Here is a 14992-nt window from a genome sequence, read left to right on the forward strand (position 1 = left end):
TATGGAATGAATAGCCGTTGGTGACAAAATATAAATTGAAGTTAGCCGAATAGCCGAGTCACAGAATTACTGGGTTAATACCAATATATTTTGAAAAATATAACCTAAAAAAGCTGAAATAAAAGCTGCTAAATGATTTAAAATTTACCCTGTTGCTACTGTAGCGCCACCCTAATTTAACGCATTTCAGCGGACACTTTTTACATACAGAGATAGTTCTCCTCCATCTACACTCTATAATAGAGAGCCTTGTCGAACTGTACTTTCAGAGAAGTTCCTAGACAGATGGCGGACCTAAGGGCAACTAACCCTAAATTGTCGATTTTATAATTCTTTTTTTTTTTATGAAATAAGGGGGCAAACGAGCAAACGGGTCACCTGATGGAAAGCAACTTCCGTCGCCCATGGACACTCGCAGCATCAGAAGAGCTGCAGGTGCGTTGCAGGTATATGAAAAACGGGCGTGAGTGTGAATAGAGAAGGACGATATAATGATTTTTTGCATAATAAGTCAAATCCGACAGCTAAAGCCATCTCCACACTCGCGGCGCGAATTGCGGCCGCGATTCACGGCCGTGAACACGACGCGAACAAATACAGCCCTCTACACTCGCAATCTTCGCATTTACGTTCGCGCATTTGAGTAAAATGGACGTAGATGTCACTGTTGCTACTAAAAAGCCACAAAGCGCGAACGCGAAGCCGCGAAACCCTCCACACTCGTGGTTCTCGGCTTTCGCGGGCCTTCGCGCCGCGAGTCAGGAGCCCGCTTTACATTGAATTGAATCACGACGACCAAATGACGTTGGTCTGCCTAGGAATCAATTTCCTCGATGATACATAACAGCGCGACCGTGCCGCTATTAAAATAAATCGTTACTTACAAATAAATCGTTACATTTTTTGATGACGCCCATTCTCGGTACTCAAAGTATCTCGATACAAAACGGTTCAGCGGTTTGGGCGGTAAGAGGTAACAGATTGATAGACATACTCACCTTCGTATTTATAATATAACTGGTCGCTGTTAAGCATTAGTGTCCTAACCCACATTTTTTTTTTGTTGTTAAATTTTGAATGCAGTCTTGTTCTAAATCATTTATAGAACATAACTGCATTCATAACTCAATACGTAATTTTTGTGTGGGTTAGTACACGAATGCTTAACAGCGTCCAACTATGGATGATGATAAAAATCTATATGAAGAGTTTGTTTGTTTGAACGTTATAATCTCAGGAACTACTGGACCGATTCAAAAATTCTTTCACCAATGTATAGCCGGGCGAACCACTAGTATAGCTATATTTTATATTATAATAATATAGTGTTTACATTCTATCCAGACAAAAAACAACTATGTTGCTTCTAGGGATTACACCTACGCAGTGACGGATTAACCCTTAATCAAATTAAGCAATTGCCTAGGGCATCACGTCTGAGGGGGCACCAGAAGAAGGAAAAAAAACATCCGTCCTTAGGGCATCACATCTCACTCTCACGTCACCAAAAACCACACCAAAAATAGTTTCTAGGAAAAAAGTAATGTTTTTAGATGGTAAAAGTATACAGACTTTCTAGTTGACATACAGATGGGGGGGGGGGGACAGGCATGGATTGCTTAGGGCATCAAGCAGTCTTAATCCGTCACTGCACCTACGACCAAAGAGAATGAACTATGTAGGCGTAAAATGTCATTCCTCCCTTTATAATTGGTTATTAGCATAGTCCTTTCAAATTGTGCTGTTGGTGAAAACGGGCATAAGCAGATTATTTAATAGTGAATTAAGAATTATTTAAATATAAAATTAATTTAAATATAGCTGCCCCCTCCCCCGGATCATGTTGATGTCCCTATTAAGTATATTATCTAGTACTTATATCTATAAAAATAAAAAATTAAGAAAACGATTTTTTGCAATTTTTTATTTTTTATTCTTTATGAACACCTAGCTTATGAAAAATCTGATTTGCCCCCCCCCCCAGACCCAGAACCTGGGTAATTTGCCCCCTCCTGGCACCAGAACCTGGGTAATTTGCCCCCCCCCTGGCCCAGAACCTGGGTACGCCCATGAGTCACACTAAATGACGCCCGCAACTCCATTGCGCCAAAATTCGTTTATCATTCGGGGACCGTACATTTTTCCCGGATTTAAATTATCCTGTCCTTTCCCGTGATTCATAGTATCTCCATACCGAGCAAAATCTTTTAAGCGGTTTAGGCGTGAATAGATAACAAACAAACAGACACACTTTCGCATTTATAATATTAGTACAGGTACAGCTAGAAAGAAAGAAATATTATATCTATGGGTGTATCAAAGTTCATATAGGTTTATAGATTTTTATTTTAACTAGAGATCGCCCAATGGTCGAAATTCGACCTAAGTTTCAACGACATCGACATTACGATTACTACCTATATTTTGTAAAAAAATATTGACTTTATCATATTTTTGCAACTCTTGTCTCTGGAACTCAGCTGATCTCAGACTGGCCGTGTAAGCATTGTCTAATAGTAGATTATAGTTTTTTTTATTGAATCTTAGAGAATCAATTAAAAAAAAAACTATAATCCATTTTTAATTTGTCACCTTGTTGTCAACAGACTTCAGCCGTAAATAAAAGAGTATAATTCGTATGTATAGGCTTGTCACTCAAAAATCTGTCATTTTTCCTAGTGTGTGTGTTGTAGTGTGTGTAATGTTTTACTTGTTAAAAAAATGTATGATAAAAGCATAATTTCAAAATAATAATAGCTCGATGCACTCCTTCACCATATAAACTATAACTTTCATTTCATTCAACTAGGTTTCCCCATTTTTCGTCAAAAGGGATACAAAGTTTTTGGCTCACTTATTAATATATAGATGACTTACCGTTTTTAACCGACTTTCAAAAAGTAGGAGGTTCCAAATTCGACTGTATATATTATACAAATTATGTTTTTTAAATATCTTTATTTATATTTTATCTAGTTACTATTGTAAAGCTCAACCAAGTACATGATAATCTCTATAGCTGCGGTCACTGCCAGGACCACGCAAGCCGCGATCCTGCTATAGGACCGCACTCTGTCCATGGTGGTCGCAGACTCGGACACGTCTCTTCTTACACGCGGCATTAGAGCCTTCCATGGTCCTTCCTAAAATAAAATGAAGACCAAAAATAATCTGTGTAAATTATAAAAGTTTGGTCAAGTGCGTTACCTAAAGTCTCATGACATGAACAATGATAATACTTTAGGGTGTATATGTATTCCTTATGTTGAGTTCACTGTGAAAGTAGCAGCGCGGAAGGCGAATTTTTTTTTGTAATTTGTATGGCAAGCGTCATGAAATTTTCCATACAAAGGTGAAAAAAAGTTACTATTTTAGCGCTCCTACTTTACCCATACACAACCTAAAGAAATATGACTTAGTTTATCTAAAAAGCGATAAAGAAAACGTGTTGGCTAGAGGCTTCTGAATTTTCGCTTCGTGATAGAATTGCCGATGAAAATGTATGGAATTGACATAAGCGTTCGTTAATATAACGTTGAAGTTCGACTCGTCTGATGTCAATTCCATACATTTTGATCGGCGATTCTATATCGAAGCGAAAACGAAAGTTTCGGCTAAATGGCGGTCTGGTTTCAATGAAACCGGCCACCGTCACCGAAACCGTCTTTAGGCTGCGTTTCCACTGGAGACATAGTAAAAGGAGGGGAAGTAAGTTATCTTCATACAAATGCACCGCGCGCGGCTTGCATGTGAGCGCCACACAACAAAATCTCGGCAGTATCAGCCTCTAAAACTGGCCGAGATTTCGTTGTGTGCCGTACGTGGCGACGCATTGATACTATGGCGCTCACATGCAAGCCGCGCGCGGTGCGTGTGTATGAAGATAACTTACTTCCCCTCCTTTTACTATGCCAGAGATGTGTTGCGAGGAATGCGTTTTTGAGAACCAATAGAATCGCTTCATTGACGTGAGCTTGCCGTGACATCGCTCAGCGCGGCGATGCTATTGGATCGTAAAAACACTTCCTCACAACACATCTCTGGTGGAAATGCCGCTTTATTCTTACCCGATCTGCTACAAACTCAGAATTTAGTTCTTGCGGCATCAGCCCGGATTGTAGAGCTCCTTCATTCTGTATTGACTTCTGCGAGAAATTACATTAAAATAATAAAGTATAAATTATGATATTATATGCCCAAAAACTTCTATTTAAATGAATTCTTTGTATATGCCCCCGATTCTTCCAGCAGTGAGTGAGTTGGCCGAATTTATAAACAGGCCATTATAGGCCACGGCCTATAGGGGCGGCAGCGTCCTAGAGGGCGGCAGCGTCCATAGAGGCCCTAGCCGAACTATAGATTATATATTATAACAACAGTAGAAATGGGAAAGAATGGACATACTGACAGATTTTATCGACAAAATGGCGGATTTCCATTGTCTTACTGTCACTTTGTCTATTCTTCCTTAGAAAGAAACCGTTTCTATGGTGACCATGCTACGCCTGCATGGGCGACCGAAAGCGAAAGTGGCTTACTCTCATAAAAATGTAAATGCGGCACTGGAGCGAGTGATGATGATGAATTATGGCTTAGAACACTCACTACAAGGATGAGTAGTTCCTACTTCCTAGATGCGAAAAAATATTGTGTGTAGTGTGTACCTATGTTTATTATTTTTTACTCGAAAACTTACTTATCAGATTTGAACCAAAAGTTGTGTAGGCTCTGGATAAACACATAGGCCACTTTTTATCGCAAAAATGTAGGGTTCGCGTGGGAATATATAAAGAAACTTACTTCATTATGTCCGTCGGCCACCGCTAAAACTAAGACAAATAATAAACATAACATTTTCAAGTTGCGCCCGAGTTTGCCTCATAAAAATATATTATGAAAATGCCATCAAATGTTGAAACATAAAGTTTTATTTGCTACCTAACTTTTATACCAAGCTTTGTTTGACTTATTCTAGTATATATATCTAAATATATAAAACTCAAAGGTGACTGACTGACATGGTGATCTATCAACGCACAGCCCAAACCACTGGACGGATCGGGCTGAAATTTGGCATGCAGGTAGATGTTATGACGTAGGCATCCGCTAAGAAAGGATTTTGATCAATTCTACCCCTAAGGGGTTAAAATAGGGGATGAAAGTTTGTATACAATAATACTTCTTAACGTGAGCGAAGCCGCGGGCAAAAGCTCGTTATATTATAAAATATTAATCAGTAATCACACTGTGGAAATATGCTGAGAATTCGGAAAGATCCTACAGGATTCGTAGTCAAAGTCGGTTTAACCGTTTGGATGCTACGAAGCCACGGACAGACACACAAAAATAGACAGACAGAAACGACAGCCTTCTGTTTTCGTTGGGGATACAATCATGCATTGTCATTCTGATCTTTCTGTCTCTCTGCCTATTCTGCATAGAGATTTCTATGGTGACCTTTGAGTATTTCATCTATACTAATATTATAATTGGGAAGAGTTTGTTTGTTTGTTTGAACGCGCTAATCTCAGGAACTACTGGTCCGATTTGAAAAATTCTTTTACTATTGTATAGCCAATTTATCGAGGAAGGCTATAGGCTATATTTTATCACGCTAAGTATAATAGGAGCTAAGAAATAGAGGAAAATGTGGAAAAAACCGGGGGGAAATTATTTGAAAGGGCTTATTTAAACGCGATAATCTCAGGAACTACTGGTCCGATTTGAAAAATTCTTTCAGTGTTAGATATCCCATTGATCGATGAAGACTAAGACTAATAGGAACGAAGAAATAGAGGAAAATTTTGAAAAAACGGGGGAAATTATATGAAAGGGCCTATTTGAACGTGCTAATCTCAGGAACTGCTGATCCGCTTTGAAAAATTCTTTCAATGTTAGATAGCCCATTCATCGAGGTAGGCTATAGGCTATATTTTATCACACTAAGACTAATAGGAGCGAAGAAATAGATGAAAATGTGGAAAAAACGGGGGAAATTATATGGAATTGCTTATTATATTATGAACTACTGGAGCAATTTTTATGTTATTTGGCAAACATGAAGAATAGACCACGTGAAGGGACATAGGCTATTTTTTGCTGCAAAATATACGGTTGCGTGAAATTCCTAAATTACGCAAGCGAAGCCGCGCGGAACATCTATATATAATAAAATCGTAGGAAAGTCAATTCTGTATAATATTGAATGTTTTTGTACAATAAATAATTATTAGGGATGTGATCTACTATGCTAAAGCGGACGAAGTCGCGGGCAACAGCTAGTATAATATCATTGATGGTGACCCATTATTAGAGAGAAGATGGTTATCTTATGGTGACTACCATTGTAACACTAGAGTTACACTCGACGCTCATCGCGTATTGCACACTTTTGTTCTTAACTTTCGCTCTAATGGCACATTTTCACTGGTCGATATGGTCGATATGCGGGGCGCAGGAGATTTCTGAAAGGCATGCGCCCTTAGTCCCCAAAATGCAAATGAAAATGCGTCCTTAGTCCCCAAACTTAAAGCGCACAGTTACCTCACTCTATGAATGTCTGTACAGACGATTCACGCCGGTTTTCTGTGAGATCGTGGTGGCAATTCGTGTCAACGCATTCCTCTTCCTTGTAACTTACCGTTACTACTTACTGGTATGCGAAAGTTTGTATGTATGTCTGTTTTTTTATTAATTCCTCCCCCTAAGGCTGTTTTCTATCTTTTCCGGTTTTATCTTTTTCTTTTCTTTTTTATGTAGTTTTTCTTTTAATACTTTCATAAATGGCTATAATACATCGCATTGTTCTTTATTTCTTACAATATAATATTATGTCTGTCTGTTAAAGTTACATGCTTAAACGGCTGAACCGATTTAGATGAAATTTGGCAGAAAGATGTTTTAAGATATGAAAGAGGACATAGGATAGTTTTTATTGCGGAAAAATGTACAGTTTTCGCCTGTTGAAATGATTTCGGGGTAACGTAGCGGGCGTCAGCTAGTAAACTATAAGACATTTTGGAGACAACTTGTATGTGTCGTAGGATGATTTGATAAATCCGTGTTTTCGCGAAATCCCTAGAATTTTCGCGAAAATTCTAGGGATTTCGCGAAAACACGGATTTATCAAATCATCCTACGACATATGCATATCGTATCTAGGTATCGTTGTAAAAAACTCTTATTCCTATAAGAATAAGATTCGAAATACTTTGTAAACAATTTATGGAGGGGACTGTACATTTTTATTAATCTTCATAGGTTATAATATTATGTTGATATTTTATACATAATCGAAATTTCAACATGATTTTGTTATTGATCGTATCGGCGTTTAGTTACACTTTACAATATGACGTAAGTTTTCCGCATTTTTCTGAAGGAAATTGATTTTTCACCATTAATGACGTGACTGGTAAGCGATTTCCACCAAAGGGTATTTGCTACAAGTACAACATAATAATTATGTTTGTATATATTATGAGCCCTTCAAAAACCAAACCTTCACGAAGAGAGCGTATTCCCTCTTAAAAGACGACAACGCACCTGCAGCTCTTCTAATGAGAGTGTAGAGTGTCCATGAAGACGATAGGTGCATTCCATCAGGTGTCCCGTTTGCTAGTTTAAAAAAATTATGCCTTTTTTAAAAAATGTATAATAAAATGTTAAAATTACAAAATGTAAAATAATAACCGGGATACACAAATTAATGTGGCATATTTGATATTACTCCAACCATTATTATAACCTATTTAACCAATAAAGATAGAGACGTTAACCAATAGAGATGTTAAATTCCTGATAGACGTACGAACATAAAGCACGCGGGTTTTAAGTTCGCGAACTTACTCGGCTCGCGTCGGTGACACACGAGAATCGCTCACACTGCATTACCATGACCCCAGGCTCGCGGCTCGCGGCTCGCGGCCTGCGGCTCGTGACTCTTTGCTGACACACAGGCGATTAAGATCGTCGAGCCATAAGTCCGCGTACTTACTCGCACGTCTGTCACCCCTTTAACACCATGTCAATGTTTCAGGTCCCCCGTGTCAAGCGCGAGACGGCGGGCGCGCTTGACATTGTCAACGATGACCGCGCCTTCCACACTGACATAAAACCAGATGATGACAAGGTATATAAAATCCGATTCATTAATTAAGTTTAAGATTTTAAGGGCCTGTTTCACCACTTCTTGATAAGTACCGGATAGGTCATCCACAACTTATCTGACAGATACTCTATACCTCTATCTGTCAGAAAAGTTGTGGATAGCCTATCCGGCACTTATCAGAAAGTGGTTAAACTGGCCCTAAGAGAAGTTATTTATAGTGTTTAAAGTTTTATCAAGTAGCTATAATTTTAGAAGTCCTATGTATAGTAGAGGTACAAACAATAATTTTATAGAGTCCTATTCTACCCGTCTAAGGAATTCTACATAGGAAATCTACAATATTCTTTATGTGTGTCTTTTTGTGTAAATAACGTTCAATATTTTTCTTTGTCTTATTTATCGAGTAAATCTACAGTTGCCGCATGTCAAGTCTGAGACCACGGGAGCATTTGACATTGTCAAGAATGAACCTGGCATACATATGGACATCGGACTTGACAATGTCAAGGTAAGAGCCAAGCTAGAAATTCAAAGAGTTATAATAATATTAATTGCACAATTTAGATTTATAATAAACAATTACAGATGTGCACAAAAACAAAACCAAATATACCGTCAAGCATTGAATCTGGCACAGTTTTTAAGGTAGCTAAAATAAAATATTAAAAAGTACCAATTTAGACACATAATAAAATAATTAAAATGGTTTTGTAACACAATTGCCTTATGAATTCCAAATAATCTCTATTAGTGACTAAAATCAGAAATAACGATGCCATCTTGAGACACGACAGTCGTTTTGCTACTGACAATGTCATCTGAATATTTTTATTTTGATTTTTGCTTTACGGTAATAAAAACGCTGTTATCATTTGAGTGACAATACCATGCCATCCACGTCCAAAACGTTACAAATGACATTGTCATCCAAATACAATTATTATAAGATCCTTGTAAATCAGTAAAGCCATTTTTTCAGGTGACACCACCGAAGATGTTAAAATCCCGTCGCATGTCAAACCTGAAATACATAGATATAGTACGAGCCATCAACCGTGTCACGTTACTTGCCACGGTTATAACTATCGGCATGATCGAGCTATATCCTATATTGTGTAGTTTATATGACTATGTGTATGAGTATTTTGTTGGGTAGTAAATGTAAAAAGAAATGATGTTTTTTTTTTCGTTATTTAAAATAGAGCCTTAGGTTGCAGCATCGCATCGTAAAAATCTAGATTGCTGTGCAATGGTTGTTTTTGCGATATAACACAAAACTGCTTTGACCTTATGATAATATGTCTCATATAGTCCAAGTGTATTTTACTGCGTAATTACTTTGCATTATTTTAATTTTGTCCTATTATACATCGTGGAATCGCGTAATGTTGCTGTAAACTCCTCTACAAAAATAAGAATAAGTACCATTAAAATATTTAAGTTTAGTTTTAACTGTGGAACTTTTATGTATGAATTTTCATTAAAAAATGTTGACATTTAGTATCAAATTAAGTGTAGCTAAAGCTAATATTAATCATAATATTATGAAACTAGACTGTACACTTTAGTACTCATTATTTTTAGTGGAATGCACTTCTAGTATGATGTGGAGCAGGTACGGATGTGTCTATAATATAGTGACAGTAATATTATACAGTTATGGGGTGAGTTCATTTTTCTTCCTTAGAATAATTAAGATTTGACTTAAAACTTATCCTTAGCATGGAACTTCCTCAAATGTCGTAAGTAACAAAATCTAGAACTTTACATTTTGAAAAGGTAAGCAGTTGGCAGTCCAAATGATACCTTTAGAATATAAGAGTATAGTTTACTATTCAATACCTTATTACATGTAAAAGTTACATTTCAGGTAAACTCACAAAACTATTACCACACCCTGGAACCAACAAGAGATGGATATGATTATATAACTAATACAGCAAAACCAGAACCGTTTACATTATACGGAAACCCAATACCACAAAAGAATGGAAATTACGAAAATATACAAATTCCAAGTGTATTTTACAAGTATCCTGTTACTTACAAAGCAACTCAAGAAGTTCCAGCAAAAGTTGTGACTTCGTCACGTTTTGATGAGAATAAAGACGCAAACGTACAAGTAATTAATATACCAACAAACAATAAAAATAAAAATAATGATTTAAAACCCAAAGTTGAAGCATATCTAATTACTAATGATTCAAAGAATGACGATGATAAACATATTATATTAGACCCTGAAGAGAATATAGAGTCAGATAACAACGATGCATCTCAAACTAAAAAAGAAGAGACTAATCATAAAAATAGAGACGAAGAAAATATTGAAATAGACAACAAAATTGTCGCACCAGCTTGGAATGAAACTATAGTTGACAAAATAGATTTTGATGATAATAACAACGGAATTACTAAACTAAAGGATACTTTAGGCATCCTATCAAATAAATCTTATGGAGAAGTTAAACTTATAGGAGAGCCATTTATAAAAATTATGAATGTAAATATTGGACAAGATAATTTACTAAAAAATGCACGTGATGAAGTCAGTAGACCGTTGCTTGAAGATCTTGACACAAAAGAAAAAAAAGATCAAGTGAAGAGAATTATTATAACTTTACCAGACTCAGGTAAATATTTTCGTTAAATATTTATTGTTAAAACTAGATGACCCGGTGAATTTCGTATAAGTAATATAAATATCACTCGTAATATAAACCTTCCCTGGACCTCCACGAATATTTCAAGACCAACAAAATTTACATATAATCTATACTTACATACAACAAAATAAAATTGGAGTATCTGTTTGTAATATTTAAAGAACCGTTTTTACTACATGCATATGAATGTATGTAGGGTACATACACCAAAACAACATTTTTTACAATTTTTGTCTGTATGTCTGTCTGTCTGTTTGTTCCGGCTAATCTCTGAAACGGCTGTAGCTATTTTGCCGGGACTTTTTTGGTAGATAGCTGATGTAGTAAGGTGTAACTTAGGCTACTTTTAACCGACTTCCATAAAGGAGGAGGTTATATTTTACTTTTTTCATATTTGTTAGCGGACTATCCATCTTTGTTAATATACTATGTTGACGCGGACGAAGTCACGGGCAACAGCTAGTATATTAATATTGATTGTAAATTTTTGCAGATACCACAACAGTCATCATAAGTTCAAAAAAAGATAATGAAACGTCCGAAAACACAAAAGAAGAACATCAAAATAAACGAAATACCCACCTTCGACATAGCTCACATGGACAGAAATATCGGAATATGGGACCTAACCTAACTACAAACAACTACAAACAACTACAAACCAATAGGTACCAATACATATAAACCATCACCAAATCGAAAGATGTGGCCAATACCCCAGGCATATCCAATACATTTTCATAAAGCTAGCTCTCCCTATTCAGATTTATACCCATACAAATACCCAAAGATCTAGATGACAATAAATATTTTGCCCAGAATTTAGTTTGTTTGAAACGACGACATTTTGGATATAGGGATGATGACAAGGTCAAAGATTAGCGAATTTTGTTAATAAAATAAAGAATAAGAAAAAAGAAGAAGAAAAATAAATATATAATAAAAAGAAGAAGAATATCGAGCTGAAATTTTGGAAACACTTATTTTTTACCGTGATTTGTTAATAAAATAAAGAAATCACGATAAAAAATAAGTGTTCCCAAAATTTCAGCTTGATAGCATTTGTATTTTTTTTTGTTATGCGCCTTCAAAGTTGGATAATCAAGTCGATTTTTTTTTCAAGTATATTTCTTAATATTTGTATACAATTTGATAACTTATGCAATTAAAAGCAACTTTTGTTATGAAACCACTTTCATAAACGCAATATTTAATATACCTGTCGAACAAAGTTCTCTCCCGATGCGTACAAACTACGAAAGAGTGACGTCAGTCTTTCGTAGCACTTTGTATGGAGCGTTTCGGGCAGGTCTATTTTATGAGATGTTTGAATTGTCATATCTTGGTGAATTTTTAAGCTATCAGAGTCATTCTTTCAGCGATGTTTCTATTTTTAAGGTTTAAGTCGTTCAATTACCAAAAAGAAAAAAAAATAGTCATCAAGCCTATTGTAGAAGGAGATGGAGTTGACATTGTACCTCTCCTTCTTTGTTTTAAGTACCCAGCTACCCAGTAAGTTGTGTCACTTTTTTATGAAATAAGACGCAAACAAGCAAATGGGTTACCTGATGGAAAGCAACTTCCGTCGCCCATGGCCACTCGCAGCATCAGAAGAGCTGCAGGTGCGTTGTCGGCCTTATAAGAGGGAATAGGGTAATACGGGAGGATAGGGATGGGAAGGGAATAGGGGAGGGTAGGGAAGGGAATAGGATAGGGATTGGGCCTCCGGTAAACTCACTCACTCGGCGAAACACAGCGCAAGCGCTGTTTCGCGCCGGTTTTCTGTGAGAACGTGGTATTTCTCCGGTCGAGCCGGCCCATTCGTGCCGAAGCATGGCTCTCCCACATATATGTATAGTATATCACTGCAATGTTTTCCCGTTAGAATCAGCACCAGCACAGACAGTAAACATAAAGCTTTGTTCGACGTTTGACAACGTTTCTGTCAATATTCTGATATGACGTGTGCATTTGTGCAACATGACGGATTGTGGTCGGATTATTTACTGTGTGTGCTAGTAACGCCCTCTGCTCCGACCTTTGCGTTATATAAGTATAATTATAATATATATTTATAATAATATAATTATAAAAATTGCGTTATATAAGTATCTAATGATACTGAGATATAGAATATAATCATTTATTTTTGTTTTCATTTTTTAAATACTTGTGGATTGTGGAAAATAAAATCAAAAAATAGGCGAATAATAATTTTATTTAATATAATTCTTAATTTATCAGCAATTTACAAGAAAAAATCAGAAATTGAAAGCGTAGTATAATAAATTAATAGGAAAATATAATTTAACTGTGTTATATGGACTAGATTCTAGAAAATTGGTGTTGGGCAGTATTGAAATGCAAGTTTTGAATTTAGAATGCTATATTTATATATTTTTTTCTAAAGGTACCGTTCCGATCAACGCAGCAAGCGATCGCGACCAACAAAAATTCAAATAAAATGCCACTTTATGGCCTAGCATTATATGGCATTTTATTTGAATTTTTGTCGGTCGCGGTCACTTACGGCAAAGATCGGAACGTCACCTCAATAGTAGGTACAAAGATTTGCGTAAAATTCAAATTACCATTAAAAGGAAATAGAAAGAGATCAAATCATTCTTCAAACTCTTTTCTATTCTATAATATTTTAAGGCATTTTGTTACCAATTAAATGTTTGGCCAAAAGTTTAAAAAAAGTTCTGTAAGATATACGAAAATTAAGGATGATTGAAACATATTTCGCCCTAAAATTGACAAATTAGTAGTAACTAGTAGGTATTGAAATAATATTTGGTCATAACAAAGATTTAAATGTTGTACTTTTTAGGTACTGCTTTGATATTTATTATTGTAATAATAAATAATAAACTTACGTGATAAATTTCAAAATAACTAATAAACTAGAGATAGTAGCAGTCAAAACTATGATAAGTAAGGTCAAAATCATGAAACGAGTGACAAAACATCAAATGTCTTTTTTTTGACTAGACTCATGATTCGGACTCTAAGTTACATTTGTTCGGTAATGAAAATTAAATATTTAGTCTGAATAATTAATAAATTAGAATCTAAAAGTAAGCTAGACAAGATCTGAAAGTCTAAAATTGCCACTTTTAGTATTTCATATTGTTTCATAACCTGTATCAGTTCAGGGTTCATAAAACGGTAATTACTTAACAGATGAAAAGTATTTTATCAAATTTGACATGTCTTTTTTATAGTATGACGTTTTGATAAAATGTCAAATTAGTAAATAAAACCTATTTGTCTAATTTTTTTATCGCGCATGTTAAAATCATGTCGTGTCATGGCAACGCGACGCTACAAAAAAGTTGGTTTTATTTGGTTCACTTCAAGTAGCGTTGACATGACATGACGTGATTTTGACATGCGTAATAAAAGATACAAAATTAGACGAACACTACTTATTTTATACTGTTACTGTGACATAATTATTTTCAAAATAATAATTATGATTTACTCAAAGTGGCCTTTTAGACTAATTCTTGATCGTAATAAACTGTTACATTTTTTTTAATACATAATATTATATCCTATTGGAATGTCTTTGTTCTAATTAGAATAAAAGTTCAAAATTACAACTCTAAAACTCTTTTACACTCCATACTTAATTTTCAGAAACCGCAAAATTTCCGAAATACTTAGTTAAATCTTTCAAACATTATTTATTTCTCTGAACGACATAAACATATTTTAAATCTAAACATAATTGTTTAAATCCAAACGTAGATGTTTAAATCTTAACATAGTTGGTTTAAAGCAACAAACCAAACATTAAACGGAAAGCCACGAAATAGGGTGACTACACTTTTGTTACAAAAGGGAATTTCTCACGTAATTATTTTCTACCGTAATCACTCCACGTCCATTTTCCACTGATATGAACTCAAAAACTTGAGTAGAAAATTGACATTTTACGATTACTACTATACCCCTGTATGTATAATAAAAATGGCGGGCAGTAGAATTGTGCTCGAAATTCGAAATTCAATTTTTTTTTTTAGAAAACGATTTGAAGTCAAAGCATTTTTATGATACATACGAAGGAGGTTTGCGGGGGTCTAATTAACGTCTTTGCGGACTTTGTGTCCTCGGAATGAAGCCTGGATCTTCGTGGCCGCTTTGTTCAGGTCGGGATCTGTCAAATCTATCTTCTCTATGTCCTCCTGAAATTAAAAAAAAAACATCT

The 14992-nt window shown here is 35.5% G+C and overlaps 3 protein-coding genes across 3 annotated transcripts in view; 1 reads left to right on the forward strand and 2 right to left on the reverse strand.

Moving 5' to 3' along the window:
- Positions 1-2941: 2941 nt before the first annotated feature.
- Positions 2942-4940, reverse strand: LOC121738102. Its single transcript, XM_042129947.1, has 3 exons — positions 4801-4940; positions 4068-4145; positions 2942-3143 (listed from the first exon to the last, which is right to left on the reverse strand). The coding sequence occupies exons 1-3, from the start codon at positions 4852-4854 to the stop codon at positions 2973-2975; spliced, it is 303 nt and encodes a 100-aa protein (XP_041985881.1). The 5' UTR covers positions 4855-4940; the 3' UTR covers positions 2942-2972.
- Positions 4941-9694: 4754 nt separating this feature from the next.
- Positions 9695-11597, forward strand: LOC121738100. The gene is made up of 3 exons (XM_042129943.1): positions 9695-9774; positions 9981-10743; positions 11270-11597. The coding sequence occupies exons 1-3, from the start codon at positions 9712-9714 to the stop codon at positions 11458-11460; spliced, it is 1017 nt and encodes a 338-aa protein (XP_041985877.1). The 5' UTR covers positions 9695-9711; the 3' UTR covers positions 11461-11597.
- Positions 11598-13276: 1679 nt separating this feature from the next.
- The window catches only part of LOC121738254 (sperm surface protein Sp17), a 135250-nt gene continuing 133534 nt past the window's right edge, over positions 13277-14992 (reverse strand). The window contains exon 5 of the mRNA XM_042130207.1: positions 13277-14969. Coding sequence (XP_041986141.1) covers positions 14865-14969 — 105 coding nt within the window. The 3' untranslated portion in view covers positions 13277-14864. The remainder of the gene's footprint in view (positions 14970-14992) is intronic.

This window comes from Aricia agestis, chromosome 22 (assembly GCF_905147365.1).
Source record: "Aricia agestis chromosome 22, ilAriAges1.1, whole genome shotgun sequence".
In the NCBI taxonomy this organism is placed as follows: domain Eukaryota; kingdom Metazoa; phylum Arthropoda; class Insecta; order Lepidoptera; family Lycaenidae; genus Aricia; species Aricia agestis.

Excerpts from the sequence above, each read along its gene's own strand:
- LOC121738102 (XM_042129947.1), bottom strand. The coding sequence starts at position 4,854 with ATGTTATGTTTATTATTTGTCTTAGTTTTAGCGGTGGCCGACGGACAT. Across the intron at positions 4,146-4,800 it reads TGGCCGACGGACATAATGAA|AAGTCAATACAGAATGAAGG; the intron begins GTAAGTTTCTTT and ends AATTTCTCGCAG. Across the intron at positions 3,144-4,067 it reads CTGAGTTTGTAGCAGATCGG|GAAGGACCATGGAAGGCTCT; the intron begins GTAAGAATAAAG and ends ATTTTATTTTAG.
- LOC121738100 (XM_042129943.1), top strand. The coding sequence starts at position 9,712 with ATGATGTGGAGCAGGTACGGATGTGTCTATAATATAGTGACAGTAATA. Across the intron at positions 9,775-9,980 it reads TAATATTATACAGTTATGGG|GTAAACTCACAAAACTATTA; the intron begins GTGAGTTCATTT and ends GTTACATTTCAG. Across the intron at positions 10,744-11,269 it reads TATAACTTTACCAGACTCAG|ATACCACAACAGTCATCATA; the intron begins GTAAATATTTTC and ends AAATTTTTGCAG.